Raw genomic sequence first — 23,966 nt, forward strand, 5'->3', positions numbered from 1 at the left:
TCCTCCCCGCCCTCCCCTCCCTCCCTCTGCCTCTCCCCCTCCTTCTAGCTACCTCCTCATCTCTATCACTTCTCTCTCTACGCTTCCTCTATCTTTCTCTGATGCTTTATTATGACGTGTGTTAATCGTCATTGTCAATATCGCGCATTTTAGTTGACAAGTGCGCGCACTTTACTGTGGAGTCAGCTCCATGGTGATTCAAGATCGCATCACTGTCACTGCCCCAACTAACTATAACCCCGACTAGCTACAGCCACACACGACACACCACAGGACTAGTGCATGAGACGCCCCTTTCTATTCCCGTTTTCTACCCCATCTCTTCATCTACAAGCAACTCATCTCGTAGAAAAAAACATAAAAAACAAACAAATTCAATTTCAAGAGTAAATAACTATTTCCTTTTCAAGAACAGTAAGTAACCTACAAATACATGATCAAACATTGACTTTCCTAGCCGGGGTCTCAGCTCACCTAAAGGTCAAGTGACATAGGCGAAGGACATTACGTAACTAAGGTTGCGGAGGCCATAGATACAGCGGGCGAGAAACATAACGGATCAGCATTATTCATTCATAAGCGTAAACAGGAGAATCGATTGGTGAGTGGACGCGGTGCGTGCCATGTGAGTCATCCATGGGATACCACCGCCAGTAGTACGCACACACCCGTGGGTATACGCTGTATGGTAGTAGTGTGCGAGCGTATCGAAACACGTTCAGTTGTCGCGGAGAAGAATTCACCGACGGACGAATACACTCGACCTCTCCCTATTTACGCCGTCTGTGTGTGAACTTTGCCATCGCCATACCACAACGAAATTCCAAACCACAGCCATGGACATCACAGAATAGTGAGTATATTTCACTAATCATACCATGTTATAAATGAGTTGAATTTGACAATGAATGTTGACTGATATTCAGGCATACTCAATTGAAATACAATCTGCAGTGGCGTCTTCATACTGCTCAAGTCAATTTCACTACACGCTCGGCGCTTTCTCAGTCACCGCCCACTCTCCATTGCTTCGTAGTATTCTGTCGCAAGCTCCTAGTCTCTCACTCCAGCCCTGAAGAGTTTTAAAATGCTATTTATTATCTTGTTCAGATAATATTTACTAATTGTTCATTATGAATAACTTGAACGAACAGTAGGGCACAGTTTGTCTGCATGTTTGGGTGTGAGACCGTCACTGGCGTGTGAATCTGCATTTGGAATTATTATGTTTTGATCCCTTCGCAGCTTTTATTATTTATGATCAATATACGATCAGCGACTGACTATGTCGCGATATTCAAATACGATATGATTAACATACCGTTAATGAACATTGCTCGCATTCATCGTTTTCATGAGAGCAATTTAGGGCCTACATGTATAGTGTATCCATGATTTTTTTGTGCGTTTGTCATGATGGATGATAGACTATAATTCAGTCTTCGTATTCCCGTTTTGCCTGTATTGCTCTAATTCGCATATTCGTCACTTATATTTCAATCTCTTCATAGAAAAACTGATCGTTTATGCCGATGATAAACAGCCTTTATTCACCATTTAAACCATCAAACCGCTACTACTGCCACAACCGTTGTTAATTCTGTTCCTGATCTGTCACATCATGCTACCTACTGTGACTACCATTAAACGGCCACAACTAAATAGCCACAACAATTCCGCATGACTATTACTACCCCACTACTTCGTATAGGAAATGTATATCCCTACTATTCTTACTACTACCACCATGAGCAACATAACCCTGCCATTGTGATACCTACCCTGTACGAGATCACCATTGCGTGGGCTGTATTCTTCAGACGCTGAATTTTGACACTCTATAAGGCACCTCTTTCTTTCCCCTATAAAGTCAACGTCTTGTTCTTCTCCCCGGGTCCTTTTCTGGCTATATACTAGAGTAGATTGGATCTACGATTGGGATTACTACAACAAGTAACAAGTAACAAGCAATCAAGTTCATTGTCCTTCAATCACCTAATTGGCCACACACTCCCAACATAAACTTGGGAAGAGTAGTTATATCCCCGACCTGTTTAAGATCAAAGGCACACAGTGCATGGTCACTGAAATACAGTTCAGTGATTGCCATCCTTTATATTGTGTCTTTTGCCCAGTTCAGTATCCTTTATCTTCACCCGGCAGTTTACAGGAAGCTGATGTCACCTCGTGAAATAATCCTATTTTTATTGTCTCTTTGCCTCATTGTTAATTGTAGACAAACCTTTTCCGTGTGTAATCCAACATTGCACTAGCCTATATCTTTATGGGGGACAGCCATCGCTGGGTGATTGTTGTTGAGATTAGTGCTTGAATAAGACCAAGAGAGACTCTTTGGAGATGGCAATCTGGGTCTTACTTCCTATACTTAGGAGTCGAATTTTAATGATCAGGGCCCCCGTTCATAAAAAGATGCTATAGGGTACCAACTCTTGCTAAAATGACAACTTAGTACAGCAATAGCCAACCAGGAAGCTGGATTCTCGCCGTTACCATGGCAATCGTTTTTATTGCTATTCCAGCAAGGGTTACTATCATATCACATTTTTTTTTTTATGAAATGGGGCCCAAGATGATTTCTGTCCCCTGTTAAGAATTAACTATTAAGACACTAAGAATTAACATGGACTTTCTGTGCGTTCGTCTACTCGCTCGGTCTCCCTTCTTTTGCCGAAATTGTATTTCTATAGTTTAGTCTGCTCGTGCCCTTCTCACTTCTTTCACTAAAATTCCACTCGCTCTCCTTCTCTTCCTCCCATTCTTTTCTATCAATCTTCACTCCTTCTGAATTCTTCCTCGTCACATGTTCTTCACCCGTTCAACTCCTAAACCAGTTCGCATGGTTGCTGCTCGTACACATACCGTTTGTGGCCAATTTATACACACGCACATGTTGATGATGGCTGTGAGGCCCATTACATTCCGTGCGAAGAGGGTATGAGTCACTCATACACTATTGATGAATGCATAGGCCCATTCCGTAGGCTAAGTGATTACATATATTCATACATATATATTAAATGGACATGACCTATGTTTTGAACCCTTTGGAAGATGGTATGCGCATTATACTGCATTCAAATGAGATTATTTAACACATATGCAGGTAAGTTTAGCTCACAAATCACTTTTCCGAAACAGAGTTAACCGTGAGACGATGTGGATAAAAAAAAAAAGAAAATCATAAACAACAACAACAAACAAACAAATCGAAACAAACACGCAAAAAAACATATTAGAGAACACACACACATACAAGTATAGACTATAGTTTCCGGGAAGGTGAAAGAGACAGGACATGATAACATCTTGGCAACAGCTCAATTGGCGGCAAGAGCAATTCTAGAGATATCCTTTACCATGTACAAACCTTACAGCAGTTTATGTAATGTAGACACTGCCTTTCCTATGTACGATGCTATACATTCGTGTGCATAAACTCTGTATATAATTATATAGTGTGTATTTGGATTACTTTCACTTTACCTTTAATTAACCCCTGAAATGATGACAGTTGTGTTACTTCCTGATCTAGAAATTCACTCGATAAAGCAAAATCTGTGACGAGAGTATAGCGGAAATCGTTATCTTATACTCATTTGACTTATCAAAATATAGGTTTGTAGCAATGCATACTAACAACTGCCAGATCTATAAACGGTACTTTCAATAAAAGTTTGTATACACCGTGTTTTGTTAATTCTCTTTTCAATCTTCGACGGAAGCTGATTTAACATTTCAGATCTCTCACTCGATCTCTCTCTATTTCTCTTTCTCTTATGTATATAGGTAATCATAAATCGACGTCCACGAGCGAGTTCTGCTATTTCCGTTTTTGCAACATAAATTAATGTCTGGTAAAAACCTGCAAAATGATGTCTTCTGGCCTTTTTTCCTATTTTACCATGTGCATCATTCATGAGGAATCTCGAGCCGAGTTATAAAGAAGAAAATCAAGCGATTATCTGTCTCTATGCGACCGAAATGTATCTTTATATAATTGATTGTGCAAAACTAAAACTTTAATTTTTGTGTTGTTTACCAAAGAAAATTTGCTAGAGGCAATATACACGAACAAACACACCAACGCCCACCAGCAACACCAGCAAAAGGTAAAGCATTTATAGGCCCTAGTCATTGTAAATAGCTTGTTGCACATTCTGTACCACCCCATGTCAGTACATGAGCTGATGATGGAGGAATAATGGGATTCCAAGAGTTCTTCCTCGCAGGTCTCGTTTATACGCCCATAAAAAGGGAACTAATGATCTTTTCTCTTAAATAATGAATATCATAATCAGCTGTAATGGCGGACTGTCAGTGGCAGCTGCTTCTTACCGGAGTAAACCAGGTTATAATGTTCACACAAGGCATAACTATAAGATTAGAGAGTGTGGTATTGACTCTCGATAACAGCTTTATATCTGCATGCGACTGATAAAGGAGAGGCGTGCAATCTCGCCCATTATTGCCGTGTTAAGTGTATTGTAAATAATACCTTGAACTCTCTTGTAAAACCCAAGGGAAGGTTGCATCTGGTGATGTTGGGTCTTGGCAAATACTGCCTTGTGATAACAAAATCGAAATGTTCCTCCTCAACGGTATATTAATGGTGTAATTTAGTTAAAAACTAGTAGGCCTATAATAGTTACCAAGTGGTTTTTGTCTGAAACACTTAAGAGTCTCACAATAGTGTAGTGTAGATAAAGAAAAATACATTGTATATCTATATCTATGGATTAATCATTTTCTTCTTTTTTTTTTACCTGTTCTGGGATGGCTTAACTTGGCAGAAATGTTGAAAGGGTCTGTAGGCCCTATATTGTTAGCTTCCGCGTGTTCTGATAAAGTTGAACAAGCAGGTGTAACCCTACTAGGTATTGTGTTCGCTATGTATGTTTTTTCCCGTTGAGGCTTTATCCTTTCATATTGTCTAGCTGTCTCTCCAAATGGGGGTCTAGTTCAGAGGCTTACAATGTTTATTGCACATAATGCGACATGATGTCCATGAATGGAATGTCGTTGAATGTTTGACGAATGAGTCATCGTCAGTAAACCCTTCGAGACAACATGCTTTGTTTGGTGCATATAGACCGGTGTGCAAACATGCACACTGTGGTTTGATTGTTCTGTACAAACACGACCTCCACTTGCCCGACATAGCGACAACGAATTCATGTATCCTTCACTCTATTTGATCACTGACTTGGTAGGCCTAGCACGCACGCGTGAATCGTCTACATGGGTCCAGTAAGAGTTCAAAAGAAATATCCAGGAATTTGATCACATTGTTTGTATTTTTCACACCCTCTCTTATGTTAAAGAGTTAAACAGGACGAGCTTTGAAGCACTCAATTCTCCACCCCCCCCCCCTTCCCGCTTTTCCTGGTTTTTACATAGCGATCTATTGAGCTCTACCTAAATAGATATGTCACATGATCTTTCGCTTCGTGTGCATGTTGATTCTCAGTACTGCTTATCGTGTCCATAATGTCAGTAAGTTGAGTTTTGTTCAAGTAGAGCTGTAATGTGTACTTATATAAAAAAAAAAAAAAAAAAAAAAAACTTGATAGCCTGCGTTTACGGAACAGCAGTTTTGAAAAGTGGCTATAAGTTCAAATTCGCGACCGAATAGCACAAACTGAAAGCATAATAGAGGACGGGGGGAAAATGCGAATACGGCTCACATCATTCAAATAAATACAATATTAAGCTGCTATACAATAATATTGTTATGCTTCTTGTGTTTTCTCCTTTTTTCGCCATCTGCACGGCAAACGTCATAAGCTAATACTGTTTTGATTCCGTGTAAACAGTCACTTGTGAAAAACGAATGTAGAAAATGGTGAAAAAGCGGTCGTATGGATCGACGAAGAGATATCAAGCATCAACTCGAACGAACGTTTCAGATCGGCTTACTAGTTACATGGCTTGCACGATTTTGCTATTTCTCTTTGTTTTTCTTCTCTTTTTTCTCCGATAAGGTCTGTATTTCGCTCTTTGAATCAACATTTTTTCTATCCCAAGTGATAGTTCTGCATTCTTTTACAGCTGTTCCTCTTTGATAATTGCATTGCATTCAAACAATCTCCTGCGTACTTCTACACCGAAAGTTACTAGCACCTGTGATGACAACATCGAAGCTTGCATGGCCACACAACAACACTAATCTATGCAACTTGTTTTCCAATGAATTCAGACAATAGGAGAATATTAATTACTGGTGATAGGTGAGATGACAGTCGTTACCTCGTTTGTCGCAAGAAAACAAGCGCGCGATTAAATTTGAAAGTGTTATACAACTCGGGGAAGTGAGACGTCTCACCCCCCTGTACAACACAAGAGCGTTGAGGCATGAGCTCAGTCTCACGTAATGATCAAAATGCATAAATCATGTACGTAGTAAAGCCCTGCGTTGTTGATGACAAAATTGAGATTTAGGTCTGCGACGCGAAAGCTAAGGACGATGTTATTAGGCTAAAAAGGTGTTCTGCACATATGCGAGGCTGCTGTTTTTTATTGTTCAACCCGTGATGCTGCATCGTCTTAACGCTCGCGTAGCAGATAATAAAGCTCGCTATTAAGCCATTAGATTGCAGTCCGGTATTTCATTTTCATTGCGCCAAGCTCAGCTGATCCTGTGTCGTATTGATACTGGGTTGTTACGATCACATGTCCTCAGCAGCGCAAAACAAATGGTTTTGCGTTATTTTTGCTTTTTACTCTTGTTTTGATGACAGTTAACTTTGAATTACCATATCGTTTTACGTATTGTATAAGTGATATGGATCATCTCTTTAGCGTCTACCGACGCCACAATGCGCGTTGGTGGAGGGATATACACGAAGTGTGTAGAGTGCGATGCCTGAAGATCGATAGGGTCCTCGCATTCGTAACTCCTACCACTATAACTATGAAAATTAATTAATGTAATTTCATATGAGAACAATAACTCACGTACGGCGCCTTCTAACTTTCCCATTGACGTCAGCCACCTACGTTGGGCATTCTCGGCAGTGTTCTTTCATCAAGGGTTGCTGGGATTTTTTTATCACAAGGTTATTGTGATGCATGCATGGTTTTTAAAACTTGCGTTATACAGCACTTGACATTGATTTAATTTACATTGTTTTGCGCGTAAGCTTGACTTCACGGCGTGAGAAGGAATTTGCCGGTCAAAATATACATGTACAGGTTGTCAACATAGAGTGCATCTGCTTCCTCTGTCTGTCTGTCTGTCTGTCGATATGTCTGTCTCTGTCTCCCTCTCTTTCACAAACAAACTCACTCACTTATTGTTCTTATCCATCTTCTTGAGAGTACACTAGCATTACTCTGTGTGTACACGCGACGTGGAACATTGAATTACTTGCTTTCCATTGCCAATACCTTCGATAAGAATTTGCAGAACAGTTCCAGAGAAGGGTAACTTCGGATGGCGTAATGTTCCACGAATCTCAGAGCTATTTACATTGCTCTCTGGTCATGCTGGTAGTCCTGCTACTATTGATTTGCCTTCTACAAGGACATTTCATTATTTGTGTGTGCGTCTAGTATATGTCTGTCTTGTCTGTGTCCTTGTGCTTTATTCTTTGTGTGTATTTATCCGGTCAGTAATTATGTTAGTCGAAAAAGTAGCTCGTGACATGGCCGAGAAACTTGTCTTATTGCCCGACCTCGCATCGCCATTAGCTTGAGCAAACTGATTCCATGGAGTCATTCCAATAATATGATGATTACTGTGAGTACTCGCTATTGTGATGCATGTTTTACTTAATTTAGATATCAAGTACATTTTTGATACATCGCGAATGGTAATTCATAAGTCTGAAAAGACAGTGGAGATCTTCAAATCAATTGTAATGAGCTGGGATGTGATCCAAGATCCATTACCAGACCAAATACATTAAACATGCTATACTTCCTGGTTTCTTCCAACGAGCTAGCTGCGCTGCACACCACGCACCAGTGGGTGTGTTTATACCGTTTCAACTTAAGATGAATAAATATCAAGAGGCAAAGGAATCAATCAATCAAGAGTGAATGAAACCGAAAGAAGCTTGTGTGCGACATGAAACAGAATCATGAGGCAGCTAAGGTGAAACACGCGTGACTTTGTCAACTGGTCTACTGTACAGGTGCACACTCAAATAATGGCGTCTGCCGCAAAGTAGGGTCAGGTTGGGTCATAGATGTGTATTGATCCCAAGGCTGCCATTGTTAGATATTCCTAGATGTGTGTTTGCTATGATTGTAGTCAGGCAAACATTTTGTCCAGCATGTCCAATCTTGTGTGTGTGTGTGTGTGTGTGTGTGTGTGTGTGTGTGTGTGTGTGTATGTGTGTGTGTGTGTGTTTGTGTGTGTGTGTGTGTGAGTAATTTATGTCGAAGGCCTCACGTGCATGTATTTCATACACTTATGTTCGCACCTGTATATTTCAAAGTGGATTCAGGTGAATGTTTACCCAAACCATCTATTATTGCTGTGTAAACGTTACAGTGGCTTCCTTTTCCGACTATACGAAGCTGTGAGTCATTAACCACATTATGGGGTTAGCTTTTCTTTTTTCTTTTTTAGTTGACATAAGTCTTCATTTTCTGGTTTGTGGATTTCCGTGCAAAGAAGCACCGTCCGTCAGGTTTGGAGGTGACTGCTTTTGCATCGCAAGGAAATATGTTTTAAAATTCAGAGACAAAGTATTGCTGTAGTCATACAAAGTCGAGACAAATTGCCCTCTTCTCCTTCATCTGCTCCCAAATAGTGTTAATGCTCAAAGAAGTTGATCTTCTACGATTTACATGACCTTTCGCATTTATTCAATGAAAGACTTGTGGGAACACAATATTGGCACCTGGTTTATATTGTGTGATACAGTTTTGTATGAAGTCACGAGAAGCATGCAGACTTCATTATACAAAATGAATCAGAGGACTGGATATGACGTCACAATGATTCCAAAGGATACGCGTAATGTAATTTGCTTGCATTGATGTTGCAGTATTTTTTTTACAAGTTTTCTTCAAAGATATGTTTTGTAAATTCCTTTCATCCTATATATACCACGTTCTCTGTATTGTATTATTCGTCATTAGTTAACTATTTTACGCTGCGACGATTAGGTATTCATTTATACAAAGAGTGAACTTTCTCATGAACAAGAAATAACTTCTCCTGTACATTATTCTTTTAGTGTGAGTTCAATCGTGTCTACACTTCCGTGTCAATACAGAATGATCAACCATGTTGTTTAGAGAAGACGCTTATATAGGCCCTAGCACGAAAATTATACACTCTTAATACCTCACCAAATAACCAATAACCTACAGTTATGCATGATTTGTGACTATAGTGAATCGTATAATTCTTATGACGGCGTATGCCATACGATACCTTTTTTGCTACCACATTTCGATTAACACTTACATGTATTTCATCTCTCACTCCCTCCCTCTCCCTCTCCCTCTCTCCCCCCCCCCCCCCCCCGCACAGCCGGATTGTTCTACCGCTGACACTTGAGGAGGTAAGTAATGAGTGTTACTTTGTCCAATTATCACCGTGCGTTGGTAAAACGTGCCTAATAATTATCATAAATAAATATCGTTTCAGCAGGTAGTGTGGTTTGACGTCGTTACTGTTTTCGTGGTTTTTTTCTTAGTTATCCCACATGACAGGTATTGATGCTTATTATAATTGACTTATGGGTTGCATCTCTCGCGTAGAGAACAATATTGTCCAAATGTTAGTCTCTTATGTATAGGTAGGAAAATGCCTTTATTGATTATATTCTTTGACGTGTAAAGCAAAATCACATTTTCATCCTGGCCATTTAGGCTTGGCCACTACACCCTTCTTCTGAAATAACGTCTGTGCCTTTCAGTTTTAGATATCACTGGACACCGTGTTAATGACAGCCAGTTTCCTTTCCGCCTTAGTAACACAACAAAAATACCGTAGTTAAGTGACCCCGGAAGCTCATGACTGAGCGAGATCTAACTTCCGATTAGCATGGACGTGGTGATGCTTGTGTCTAGGGTTGGCTAAACTGCACCCTGCGGGTAGCATAGAACCAGAGAGAATAGAATTGGGATAGTCTGATTCAGATTAAAGGGTGGATGATGAAAAATAGTTATTTACATGTTAGGTCAAAAGTGGATTTTCGGGGCGTAAACAGGTTTGAACAGTGTTGTTGATCACAATGTCTACACTTCAAAATGGTCGCTAGATATATCGAAGTATTATATATATATATATATATATATATATATATATATATATATATATATATATATATATATATATATATATATACAGAACCATGATGTTTTGTCAATTAATTTTTTAAACATTTTTTTTTCAGTCATAATTGTTATAAATTTACAAACGAAGGACGATACGCAACAAATGAGACATAAAGCTTGGAATTCGTCTTTGATGGTGATGCCTGTGCACCCTAAGTAAGAAAGGATGACCGTAGACTCGATTTTTCTGGCGATTTATTGAACGTCTTTGGTGCCTTTTGCAACCAACGATTCGTGGCTTGTAATGAGTGTGCATGTATGCATATTTTGTTTTGCAGCTGAATATCGCCAGCCTCTATACGGTGTGCGCCGTGTCGAAGGCGGAGACTGGCGGGGGAGAAGGAATCGAGTGGGTGGTGAGACGAGAAACCGAGACGGACGATGGGGAGCCGTGCCTGTACACGCATAAAATCATCCACATGGAAAAGTAAGTGTGAGAAAGGAACTCCGGCATTCTCCAGCAGAATATTATGGCGGACTAAAAGTCATTCAGACGTGCTCTATCCATGAGTACTATACGTAAGAATAAGGCCTTGACGGAACAAATCTAATGGTAGGCCTATTTGATTTCACGCAGAGATGATGGCGTGAGTTTTAGCTTTAGGTCATTACAAGATTTATACAAAGATTCATGCATTTACCCTTTCTTATTCATTCATTTATTTGGGGGGGGGGGGGGCTAGGTGGTTAGCGGGTGGGGATGACTTTCGTCAAGAATGAATATAAACTGTTCTTAACCTTCATCAAATCTTGAATGTTGATATCATTCCAGACTGGTATTGATCGAATAGATCCCGCTGGGTTTATTTTTACCCTATTCCACTGTTCCATGCTTGATTACAGGTAGATGGGTGTGTATTTTTCACTCCACTGGTCCTTAGGCATTGTGTGTACACGCAAACAAAAGTCTGCGCTGCCGATTATGTTTCACCTCTAATAGGCGAAAGGGGGCTGCTTGGATATTTAGGGCAGTGAGTTAATGTTACCTCAAAGTATAAACTATTCGTCATATACATATATATATATATATATATATATATATATATATATATATATATATATATATATATATATATTACTTCAGAATATACTTTGAATAACATCTAATGAAAAAAATAATATACATAAAAAGTATGCATGCATAACATCGACAGTATGATAAGGCTCGAAACCCATGGGTAGTTATGATGATATGCGTGATTAACTGGAATGCATTTTGGGCTGTTTGTTTGGGTTTTGGATGAAAAAGAGAAGCCAGCATAAACTCTGGAATTCCGCCAAATCTACCGTCACATTTTACACACTCATATTTTCCCAGGTAGTGTTTTTCCGTTTGTATTTGTAGGTTCTGCATGCCTGATGCTGCAACAAAATAGACCGTCGCACTAATGATACGATAATGGATGACCCCCATGGGTGGTGTAACAGAGCTATTCAACACATTTCGGTGCTTGAATCCATTTTACATGCATATCAAAAATGTCGTTGCGTAGTCCGGTACAAAAGCACATATAGAATTATAATTGAAGCCTGATGTGGTCCTGCTACAGTCGATTGCAGCAGGTCTGGTAATTGGGCATGACGATGGAAGAGGGGGAGGTACTAATGCGGGTCTCAAGATTTCTTTCGGTTCCCGCCCCATCATGTCCCACATTCATCTTAGTGGTCTTGTTCCTGGTATACGTAACGCGGACATTTATATAATACGTATATTCTTAGATACACATTTCCTGTTATACGGACATCCATCGCTGAATACCCGCAGAAATGTCTAGCCTAGTCGGTTCGCTGCAAACAATAACTAGATCTTTCTTTCTTATTTTAATATGGGTATCTGTCATTGAACTGTATGACCCATGGAGTATTGGACCTTTACTGCTCTAACATTATGAGGGTATATCATATATTTTTTTAGGGTCATGCCGTTTGAATGGTAAATGATCAATGCACCGCCCAAAGATGCCCGACGTATTTTCAGTCAAAATTAAAAACTTCACCGTCGAGGCTCACTGATCAACAACATCAACAAAATCTTGACATTTCCTAGCAGTTTTGTGTCCGTAGAAGAGACAAACGTGCACTTTATGGTGAAAAACAAAATGCACATCACAACTTAACCTCTGCACATGACGTAAGTTAATGGCACCTGCATTCTCCGTATTAATCGTATCAGTCATGGAGTCGTATATCCACTGCTCACTAAATGACAGAGCCATGATATTATGATTGCATAATAATTTGAACTTATCACCCTTTCTTCCTTTCTATCCCCACCCACCCCCAGGAAAGTCCCTGGCTTTATACGCATGCTCCTCCCCAGCGGGGCGTTCACGATACACGAGAAAACGACGAACTGTTTTCCCCGCTGTAGAACAGAGTACTCGGTAAGTCTACTTCCCTTTATTCAGGAAAACTGTCACTTGTGTAGCTAAGTCACTTTATCAAGTATAGGTTCATCTCATGAGATGGAAGGACATGAATCAAAAGTGACAACAATCAAAAGTTCGTGGTGCTCTTCGCTTCCTCGTTTTGTTTTGGTGGTTTTTTTTTCTATTGTTTGGTTTGTTTTGAAATGAGCATCATTAAGTGTAAGTCCAAGAAACACAGGTAATCGATACTCATCCGCCATGGGCGCAGTGGTAGACTTGCGTACAGGAAACTCGCCGGAGTATTTTGCCTTCCGTTGTTTCTCAAACCAATCGAATAACAAACTATTGCGCACTTGAGATATCAACACTGACCACGGATGGGAATTTAAAACTTGATGCGCTAATTTTTGTAATTGCTACATATCTGATTTACTTTGGGAATGATCTCTTCACGTGAAATAGCTCATTTTTGGAATTGAAAATTTGGAGGGGAAAACCAAAGAAGATCTTGAGGGAAAGTCCATTTCTTTCTACAGGGTTCAACTTCCTTGAAGCTCGACTGATGAAAATTGGAGGGCAGTATCAAAATCAGTTTCGTTTCTATTGCATGGTACAATGTGTTCCAAAGTGCTACAGACACAGAATGTTGCACAGGACAGTAAATCTACACTTACACATTAAGAATGAAAGGGAAAGGAATGGACCGAATTCAAACACAGACTTGCAAAATATTGAGAAAAACAATAACAGCAAACTTCTTACGTAGGAACGTCGGGTAAAAAATGGCTCATCTCATATACAAACGAAGCAGCGTTTCATTTCCTATGAAGTAACCCGATGTCGAATGCTATAAAAAAAAAAAAAAAAAGAACTGTGTAACTCTATAATGTAAGCTGTGTCAAAACCTAACCTCTTAACACTGGCATAGATTTCCACTTAACAATGATTCGGCAAGCATAGGAAACTGACCTCATTTCGTAGTCTGCAGGAGTCAGACCTTGTTACCATATTGTTATGGTTTGTATACCTGCACATCCCTATTGCGTTAAACTATAGACGTCACCACAACGCTATAAGCCACCGTCACAGCAGCAATCACCTCTCCAGATTTCTACTTATTGCTATAGTAACTAGTATTGTTACTATTGTTACGATCAGTGGCAGGCCATTGTGCATCGAGTCCCTAGTGTTCAGGACTCGTGAAGCAGAAAGCAAAATAGAAGGACAATGCGAGTATTTACCGTGACTGTGGGAGGAAGAAAGAATCAAACAAATATGGATGGAAATCAATAACAGCAATCAGAATAAATGGTAATTGTGCTGTCATGTTTACAGTGGGCTAACCCAATAACAAGCGATGACAGTAACAGTCTTTCTCAGTCTGCACTTAAGCAGTGGCGTCAGCAATATGGTCGGTCGGAAGAATACATTGGTCCGAATTCACGAAGGTGGTACAATTGAAACCATGGTTTAAATAATGGACAATTTGTGTGGAGCGCCAAGTGTCGCATGGCCTATTTTGTTACGAAATCAGTCATTTCGTCAACGAAATGTTCATTTTGTTAACGAAATGATCATTTCTTCGATGAAACTGTTGTCATTTCGTCAACGAAATGACTGACTTCGTAACGAAATAGGCCATGCGACACTTGGCGCTTCATGCAAATTGTCCATGGTTTAAACCATGGTTTCAATTGTACCACCATCGTGAATTCGGCCCTTTTAGTTTAACTAAAATGAAACGTCTGTTGTGTTGATTTTTACTGTGTGTCGCTTCTCGCTGGAGCATATTTCGGTATCTTAGTCGATGCTGAAAGGGGGTCGCGGAACGTGGTGGGGGGGGGGGGGGAGGAGGAGCGGTTTGGAGGGAAGTACGTGGTGGAGGAGCGATTATTATATAAGATACTCACTTTACCTCAAACAAATCTTGTATAGGAAACAGGGATGTCGCTGATTTGGAAGGACCTTTCTAGGTTTCGTTTTTAAAGACATTTAAAGTGCGTTTGTATTTGTCTGTCGTTTTGTGTGTAAGAAGGAAAATAATATGTGACCTTTTTTATTGCGTTTCCTGGTGTTCGTTCTGTTGCGTGCAGTTAGTTTCAGACGGGATTTATCTCCCTCCCTTTTCTGTTCTGCACCCCCCCCCCCCCCTTCTTTCCAACCCTGCATGCATGGTGTACCAGAATGCAATCCCATAATAGCTGTATAAAGCACAGTGGGCAGACGTTTCCTCGTTTCCCGATCGATTGGTTCGCCCTTATGATCGAGACAAACTAGAATACTTCCTCATCAGTTCTTTTCAATTGTAATTCATGTAACCCATGATCGTACATCAGTGCACTTTTGTTTATGACATGAATGTTATAGGACTATAACAGCGTCCCGCTAGAAACGATACACTCCTTTAAGCTTCATGCGTATGAAGGTCTTTGAGAGGTTTTATTACATAATACCACGATGTCAACAACCCGTGAGTTTAATACAGATCATGCGGGTACTGTAGTGTATTACCGAAAAATGGTAAGCAAAAGTGTTGCGTGACTTTGACTAACTGTGACACCACGTGACAGTCTCTGCGCTTTGATAGCCAACCACTAGAGCAAAGTGGAAGCGTGTGATAAGCCTCGTGCAATATTCTCACAAACTTATTTGGTCTTTTGATGATGTCCCTTCGAGCATTTCACATTCAAAATTTCACCCGTGGACGTTCTTTTGTGTCACATTTATGTACACGTTTTACATAAGATCGTATATGACATAAACTAAAGGACGTGCGAGTTTACAACTACAGTGATGCATTAAATGTATGAGAAACTTGAGGGAGAGTTTACCAGTTCTGTCATAGAGTTGTGAATACAATTCGACATGTCCGTCAAGCAGTACTGGAGGGGTGCTTCTGCTGTTGAATGGAAGTCATGTTTGGTTTTCTGTTTTTGTTTGTTTGTTTGTTGTTTTTTTTAGGTTGATGGAGGTGGAGTAACCTATACCAAAAAAGCTTATAGCTTGTACCAGTGGCGTAACTACGGGGGGGGGGCATGGGGGGGGGGGCACGTGCCCCCTCCCCCCCCCCCCCCCCCAATCCGCTGGTAAAAAAAAAAAAGAAAAAGAAAAAAAAGAAAAAAAAAGAAAAAAAAAACCTACCAAAATGGTAATTCAAGGGTTAGTAAACTGCTTTTGAAATCGACATGAAAGGATGATCAAGAAAAAAGATATTTTTCTAAGATTTCTATAGTGAATCATTGTTCAAAAAGCCCGGAGACGACAAAAGATTGTGATTCAGTGTGATTCCTGGTTGGCATTTTGAATACAAGCAGGATGTGCGCAGTGTACTCAGAACATCGGAATGGCAAAAAGAGTCGCTGCAATGTTGCGCAATGTGATGTTTGATAGGTTGTACACACTTGCTATCAAAGCTTGATCATTGATTTTGCAGTGTTGCTTTACATACTACTACTAGTCTATGTTAAAATGCCTTGCATTGCCAATAATAAGACTTGACCTTGGCTATTTCCTAACTTTTCCATCTATATGAAACACACACACTCACAAACACAAACAAATTAGGGGATGCTCTACATAAAGTGCAGATTTTGGACATCCTTCTCCCGCTTGGTCACTTCGACGCCCCCTCGCTGGTCATACCTCCCCCAATCATAAACATAAACCGACACCCTTGACTACCAGTGGCGGATCCAGGGGGCGCACCGGGCGCCCCCTCCTCCAAAGCGAAAAAATATATATGTAGCTATACAAACGACAGTTTTTGGACTGTAAAATGTCAAAATTTTCAAGCTCGCTCGCTTCGCTCGCTCGCATTTAATCGCTATGCAATTCTCCTGATGCTGCTGTCAGTAATTGCCAGCAGTTGCGCCTGGTGCGTCCCCTCCCCTTAATTTCCAAAGCTAAAAAGTATAGCTAAAAACGGCAGTTTGGGGACTGTAAAATGTCGAAATTTTCAAGCTCGCTCGCTCGCATTTAATCGTTATGCAATTATCCTGATGTTGCTGTCAGTAATTGCCAGCAGTTGCGCCCGGTGCGCCCCCTCTCCTTAATTTCCAAATCGAAAAAATATAGCTAAAAACGGCAGTTTTGGGACTGTAAAATGTCAAAATTGTCAAGCTCGCTCGCTTCGCTCGCTCGCATTTAATCGCTATGCAATTCTCCTGATGTTGCTGTCAGTAATTGCCAGCAGTTGCGCCCGATGCGCCCCCTCCCCTTAATTTCCAACGCGAAAAAATATACCTAAAAACGGTAGTTTTGGGAACATAAAATGTCAAAATTTTCAAGCTCGCTCGCTTCGCTCGCTCACATTTAACCGTTATATGCCATTTTCCTGATATTACTGCCAGTAATTGCTAGCAGTTGTGCCCGGTGCGCCCAGGCCCTCTCCTTAATTTCCAAAGCGAAAAAAAAAAAATAGCTAAAAACGGCAGTTTTGGGACTGTAAAATGTCAAAATTTTCAAGCTCGCTCGCTTCGCTCGCTCGCATTTAATCGCTATGCAATTCTCCTGATGTTGCTGTCAGTAATTGCCAGCAGTTGCGCCCGGTGCGCCCCCTCTCCTTAATTTCCAAATCGAAAAAATATAGCTACAAACGGCAGTTTTGGGACTGTAAAATGTCAAAATTTTCAAGCTCGCTCGCTTCGCTCGCTCGCATTTAATCGTTATGCCATTCTCGTGATGTTACTGCCAGCAACTGCCAGCAGTTGCGCCCGGTGCAACCCCCTTAATTTCCAAAGCAAATATATATATATATATATATATATATATATATATACATATATTATTATATATAGCTACAAACGGCAGTTTGGGGACTGTAAAATGTCAAAATTTTCAAGCTCGCTCGCTCCGCTCGCTCGCATTTAATTGTTACGTTATGCAATTCTGATGTTGCTGCCATGAGGTGCCCCCCCCCCCCCCCCAATGTCTTGACCCACGGTACGCCACTGGCTTGTACCGTCTGGTGTTCTCACGCAGGAAAAGCAGAAATAAAACAGATGAAATTACAGAAAGAAACAAAATGGCAAAACTTTGGAAGAGAAAGTGGCTGAGAATGCTGGATATTTTCCGGCTCCCTGACTTGGGTGAATGAAGGCAGTGTGGGTCATCTGCTGTCATGAGGCACAATAAAACCACATTTTTATGGCTTCTTTCAAATGAAGTCGATACCCTGAAAGTGAGCTGTGGGTTTACTCAAGAGTAACATCGCAAATGATAGATGCTATGCGTCGACACTGTTGCAGTTTACTGTCCTGTTAACATAGGAAACATTTTAAAAACGTACAAATATTTGTAAAAAAGTAATGGACATGTCTGTTCCCTTTGTTTTAAGCAATGATGCAGACTGATTTAATTGACAACAGAGTGTATATAATGTGTATTTATATGGAGGGTTAGAGTTGTGCAGAATAAGTTCGCGTATGTCATCGTCAAGATGTATACCTTCTGCAGTAAAGAATTTTGATGAGGACGAAGTGAGGAGGTGAAGCAGAAGGAGAGAAAGAGGAGGAGGAAGAGAGGAAGGAGGATGCAAGTGGACAAGCGATTGGATGTAATTCCAGTGCCTAAGCAGTATTTTACGGTTTATTGTAAAATTTAAGAGGGCTATGACGTCTATAGAAGGTGTGAGCTATCTTCTGTATGCATCCAGTACAATACATGCTTCAATATTTCTTTTTAGGAGAGTTTTTTTTTTCCCTTTTTTTATTTGACTTCCTCGTGTTTTTGTGTTTGTTTATTTGGTTTTGTTTGTTAGTTTTTTGTTTGTTTGTTTTTTCAAGCACATACTGTCCAACTTGTACTGACGCTTATCCGGACATGCACCCTTGTTTTCACTTCTGAAAATAGAACACTTCACAAATTATCATAATCATATAACATTCTATTCGCAGAACCCAGGTTACATGAAGGACAACTACTCTACAGTGGTGGAGACCATCAGCATAGCAGACGACAGAGGGGAGATTGACAATGTAAGCAACTCACATGTCATTTTCCTTCCGTGTTCCCGCCATTTTGAGTTGCCGAATAAAATGTCGATGATGAAGTGGTAATGAAAATTTTAGTGACGATGATAATTATGATGATTGATAATAATAATTATACTGATGGTAATAATAACCATCATAGTAGACGTGATAACGATAATGATTTTTATTATTAGGGGGTCTATTATCGTCGTAACTTTAACGTTTCCCCTCTATTTCTTAGCCATTTTTGTACATCCATAATTATGAATAACTGCCAAAAGAAGCAGTTATGTTTGTTAAACTTGCACTGAAGTTCTAAATTGTAGACAACAAACAGAGCGTGAGAATAAATTGCCAAATGAGAAACAGAAACGGGAAATTCCCTCTAGAGACATGCACGGTTATTTCACGGCACATTTCCTCAATCGATAATACTGGACGGTTGTATCCGGTGAGGTTGTGTGGGAAAGTTTTTTGCGCAAAGAATATGCTCTGCGCTTTGTCTTTGTGAATAGCATGTTTTAATGATTTTTCCCTATCATTATTAATGGAGAGTGCTTTACATACCCTGTGCATTAGTGTGCATCATAACAATGCAGACACATCAATAACGACAACCCCGCCTTTAGCAAAGAGTAATTGTTTAAATTTGTCTGCATATATTATTTATAATGTCATACACAATTTAGCCCCTGGGCTACGAAATATGATATGAATAAATAAACCTTTCTACTATAATCGGAAGCGGGAGGACAAGAATTAAAATGTTTCATTAAAGATTAGACAGGGAAAAAAGTGACGGGATTTTTAAGTTTAACAAGCAGGGGGAAGATGACATAATTTCACTCTGTTTACTAAAGGCAACGTGGAGTCGAGTCTTCAAGTTAAGCCGTCTGTTGGGCATGGTATATTCGCATCAAAGTATTTACGGTTTAATACATGCAGGATAACTTAATTCGAGCGTGTGTAGACTCAAATCGTATAATATTATGTGTGTATCAGTCCTGATGCTATAGTGTTCTTACCGTCGAAACCCTTGTTGAAAGTAATTCCACAATTTATTATAACCACCATCAATAACTGTATATTTAAAGAGTATTTGTAGTACTAGTAGTATTATTACCAATAATACACTGATTATAGGCCTAGATTTTTTCACTGTTATCACAATCATCATCGTGTGGTCTGACATTGTTTTAATTGTCATTCATTGACTAAGTCATCGCACAATGGAAATGGAGATCGTTTTGGCGCTTACATCTCTTCCTCTCTCTCTCTCTCTCTCTATTTTCTGTCTTCTCTCTCCTGTCCTCTGCCCTACTTCTTCTTTCCTCATCAAGGTATTCGATCTAGGACCAGAAGAACTGTCCAGGAGAGAGGTAGTCAACATCGATATCATCAACGACAGGATACCGAACTCGGTAAGTAAACGAACACTCCCTACAAGGGGACTAAAATCGAGGAACTTATATAGCGTTCGAATTTCAGAGTCCGGTGACTTCATGATGTACAGTTCACACAGCTTAAGAAATGTCTCTAAGCTTGTTTGTTCAGCATCAATACCATCTGTAGTTGAATAATATTTGCTGTATATCTGTACAGTGTACATCACGAAATGTAACAAATTTATTGATTACCTTTTTTCATGATACGACATTTTTACTCTGTAAAGCAGTCCTTTGGTAATCCAATTCAATGTGTCAAAAGTAGCGAATCTGTGTAGAATCGTGTAAGTGCGAACATAAATAATTGTAATGATTCCTTTACTGACAGTAGACTGAAATCTTTTTTCTTTTTCTTTTTTTTTTTGTATCCCGTCGTCATATTTCTATCACTGTCAACTCCTTTCTACATCTGTCTGACCTCCTTAAAACAGTCCCTGAATAGATTTTAATCTAAAATCTAAAATGGTGGTCATTTGGTGATGGTGATAGTGATGGCGATAGTGATGGCGACGAGGAGGAGGAGGAGAGGATATCAATACCCGAGGTGGTACTGCCGGTATAAGTGATTTCAAAGTTGAGTATTCTTTATTGAGATGTGAATATTTTCTCATTTGTTCGACGTAGGAATCTCAGTTCAACACCGACCCGTCCAAGGTGACGTTCCAAAAGGTGAAACGGGGACCCTTTGGACGACACTGGCAGGTATGCAGGCTGTTTTCATTAGTATTACCTCCTGAAGGTACAATGTAATCCAGCTTGCTCTTTTGGCAAAGCATTCAAAACCCTCATGGACCTTCCACAGTGCTTTCTAACAAAGCACAACTTTGTAAAGAATAAGCGAAACACAAACTTGATAACCTTTGATGCCGCGTGTTCGTGTTGGTAGTAATCCACTTTGATCACCTTAAATCCTCATATTAACGGTGCGATAATGATGATGATAATAATAATAATGATAATGATAATAATAATAATAATAATAATAATAATAATAATAATAATAATAATAATAATAATAATAATAATAATGACAATAATAATAATAATTCTGAGTGTTATTGTTATTATCATTATTATTAGTAGTAGTAGTAGTAGTATAGTATTTTTGTTATCATCATCATTTTCATTATCATAACTATTGCAGTTGTTTTTGAACTGTTCGTTTGTTTACTACTGTTATTATCATTGTCTTGGAACTTATATATCTGGTAGAAATTTGTATTTTGATTACTACAAGTCACGGCTGACAAAAATTCTCTTTGCGCTTCCTTGCAGGACACGTGTACGCCCGTTTTGTGCTGCTACAAACTCGTCAAGACTGAGTTCAAATGGTTCGGCCTCCAAGAGAAAATCCAAGCACAAATCAAAAAGGTAACCAGTGCCTATAGATACGTGTATTGTATGAGAAAAAAAAAATTACATTTTTTACAACGATGATAACAAGCTGCCGTATGTAATCAGAGTATCAGTTGGCAATATTAACTTTTGTGGTCTGTGTGTAATTAATAATAGTGATTATGATAATGATAATAATTCACATTTATGACTTATGTACTTAATATCTACATGAAACGTATCATGAATAGACACACAGATACATACATAGGGTGTATATAATTTATTTACAGCATCTGTGTATGTGTGTGTGTTTGGTAAATAATATAGTTTGTGTAGCATGTACGGATTTTCTATTTATGCCGAAAATTTTTAACTATAAAAAGAATGTTGAAATACGGAAAAGAAAATTAATTTGAGTCTACCGGGATTACCCTTTGAGCAATTGCAACTGAAAATTTAACAAGAATTAGTTTCCAATCGTTTATTTTTAACAGCCTTTATTGTTACGTGTATAGTGTGCAAGATTCATTTGGCACACAACGCGTTCAAAACCAACACGTGAAGTTTTGTCGTCATTTAATCATTGAAACAGGGTTCTGTATGTCATGTCACAAGCATATTCTAAATCCGTAGTACTGTAGCTGGAAAATACGACTACGTCAACACATCATTGACTTCGAAATAGATTGTAAATCATTTCTCGTTGAAAGCGAAACCGAACCTTTCAAAGAAAAAGAGAAACAAAAAATTCTAAATTTGTCAATGGCAGACTGTCCGTTCACTCACTTCGTCCGCTCCGTTGTTATCCTCTCTCTCTCTCTCTCGCTCCCTCTCTCTCACTGCAGTCCATGCGAAGGCGGTACTTGAGATTTCACCGTCTGCTCTACAGCTACCTCGACCAGTGTCACGGAATGACCATTGCTGACATACGCCAGCTAGAGACGGAAACGCAACAGCGACTGGACGAGGTGAATGAACTATTTTACATCTTCGGACGGGGGTAGCTGCTTTTAAATGTGATTTTTACGTCAATAGTTGCTCGAAACGTTGAGCAAATATTGCACTAATCATGTCATCTCTTCGTTACTTGCGTCTGTTATGACCAAACCCAGGTCTGACATGTTTCTTCAGACTTTCGACGGAATTATTCTCAGTGATCCTGCATGTTTTGTTTCTTTTTGTTTTTGTTTTGTTTTGCTTTGCTTTGCTTTGATACTTGTAATGTTTATATTTTGTTTATGCTACTTAACAGATTCCAAAATGGAACTTAGGAGGGGTTAAAATTTTTATTATCACATATAATGCTGTCCGATATTATAGCGTATAGAGGTGACCCTGAAATATTGGAAGCACAGTGCTTTCATTCATCGTTTACAGTACACCTGCTATTCACGTCTGTTAGGGTATCGATGTCTCCTGAAAGCAAAACGATCAAACGCCCATTCAAGATTTAGCTAATGACCGAATTCGAATTTGGGATCATTTAATTGGATATTCCTTGTTTGATATACTAGTTTTGGAACTTTTCTTTTTTGATACCACAACACCTGGATATCATTTATGGTCTCTTTACCACTTTTCCTTGTGCTTTTGTCTTACAGATGAGGGAACGTAACGGGATGACGTCACAGCAAGCACATTAAATCACAGGATTTGGGGGCCTGGAGGAGAGAGGGGTTGGGGGAGGGGGATCTGATGGCCTTGACCGAATGACGTTCCCCTTTCCCATACTCTCAAACTGCAGCTAAATTACAATATGACGGGGTAGAATTAAATAAATTTGTTTATTGACTGTACAAAAAAAAAAAATGGTTGTCGGTGAATTGATACGCTTTCAGTCGTAAATGAAGTCAGTATTCAAAACATGTAACCCCAAGGATTAGAGGTATGAAATTGACGCTCAGTTGTTGTAACTTTACATCCGAAATTATATTGTAAGTCTATATATCATAATAATTATATTAGGCTATGGTTTTAGTGATATAAAGATATTTAAATAGTTTATCTCTGTATCAGGGATGAGTACTATGTAGCATAGCATGTATTTAACCGGAGCTGCCAAGTTTACGTGATTCCGATGGAGACTCCCTGATACCTTTACTATTTCTTCAAATCATGTCTACTCTTAGGAATCTCCGTGATTTGGATTTGTGAATGTTGGCCGCCGTGATTTATGTCGCGTAGCACACGACACTATTTATTCGAAAGATACGCTGTAATGATTCGAAGTGCCATTCAGTAAAGACAATACTGCAGCAGTCTAGCTGCAACAATTGAATAGAGTGCATAGCAATTACTGAAGAGATAGTTATCGCTCTATGGTTTGAGTGATGGGACCACGGATTCTTTTCATTAACTATCTCCATAGTCAGCTCACACGACACACACACAGAGTCACATTCACAAAAATTATGGATACACACACGTATTTGAACTATTATAGAAGAATTAGATCATTGTATAACGAGTGAGTTTAATTACTAGGCCTGTAAATTAAATGATTACGTTCCGCATTTTTAAATCCT

General features: G+C 39.4%; 1 protein-coding gene across 1 annotated transcript; it reads left to right on the forward strand.

The window, feature by feature from the left end:
- Positions 1–248: 248 nt before the first annotated feature.
- On the forward strand, positions 249–23,966 carry LOC140240683 (phosphatidylinositol transfer protein alpha isoform-like). Its single transcript, XM_072320436.1, has 10 exons — positions 249–853; positions 9,509–9,539; positions 10,596–10,744; positions 12,602–12,701; positions 18,581–18,661; positions 19,999–20,079; positions 20,728–20,805; positions 21,379–21,474; positions 22,287–22,409; positions 23,043–23,966. The coding sequence occupies exons 1-10, from the start codon at positions 837–839 to the stop codon at positions 23,082–23,084; spliced, it is 798 nt and encodes a 265-aa protein (XP_072176537.1). The 5' UTR covers positions 249–836; the 3' UTR covers positions 23,085–23,966.

Source organism: Diadema setosum, chromosome 17 (genome assembly GCF_964275005.1).
Source record: "Diadema setosum chromosome 17, eeDiaSeto1, whole genome shotgun sequence".
In the NCBI taxonomy this organism is placed as follows: domain Eukaryota; kingdom Metazoa; phylum Echinodermata; class Echinoidea; order Diadematoida; family Diadematidae; genus Diadema; species Diadema setosum.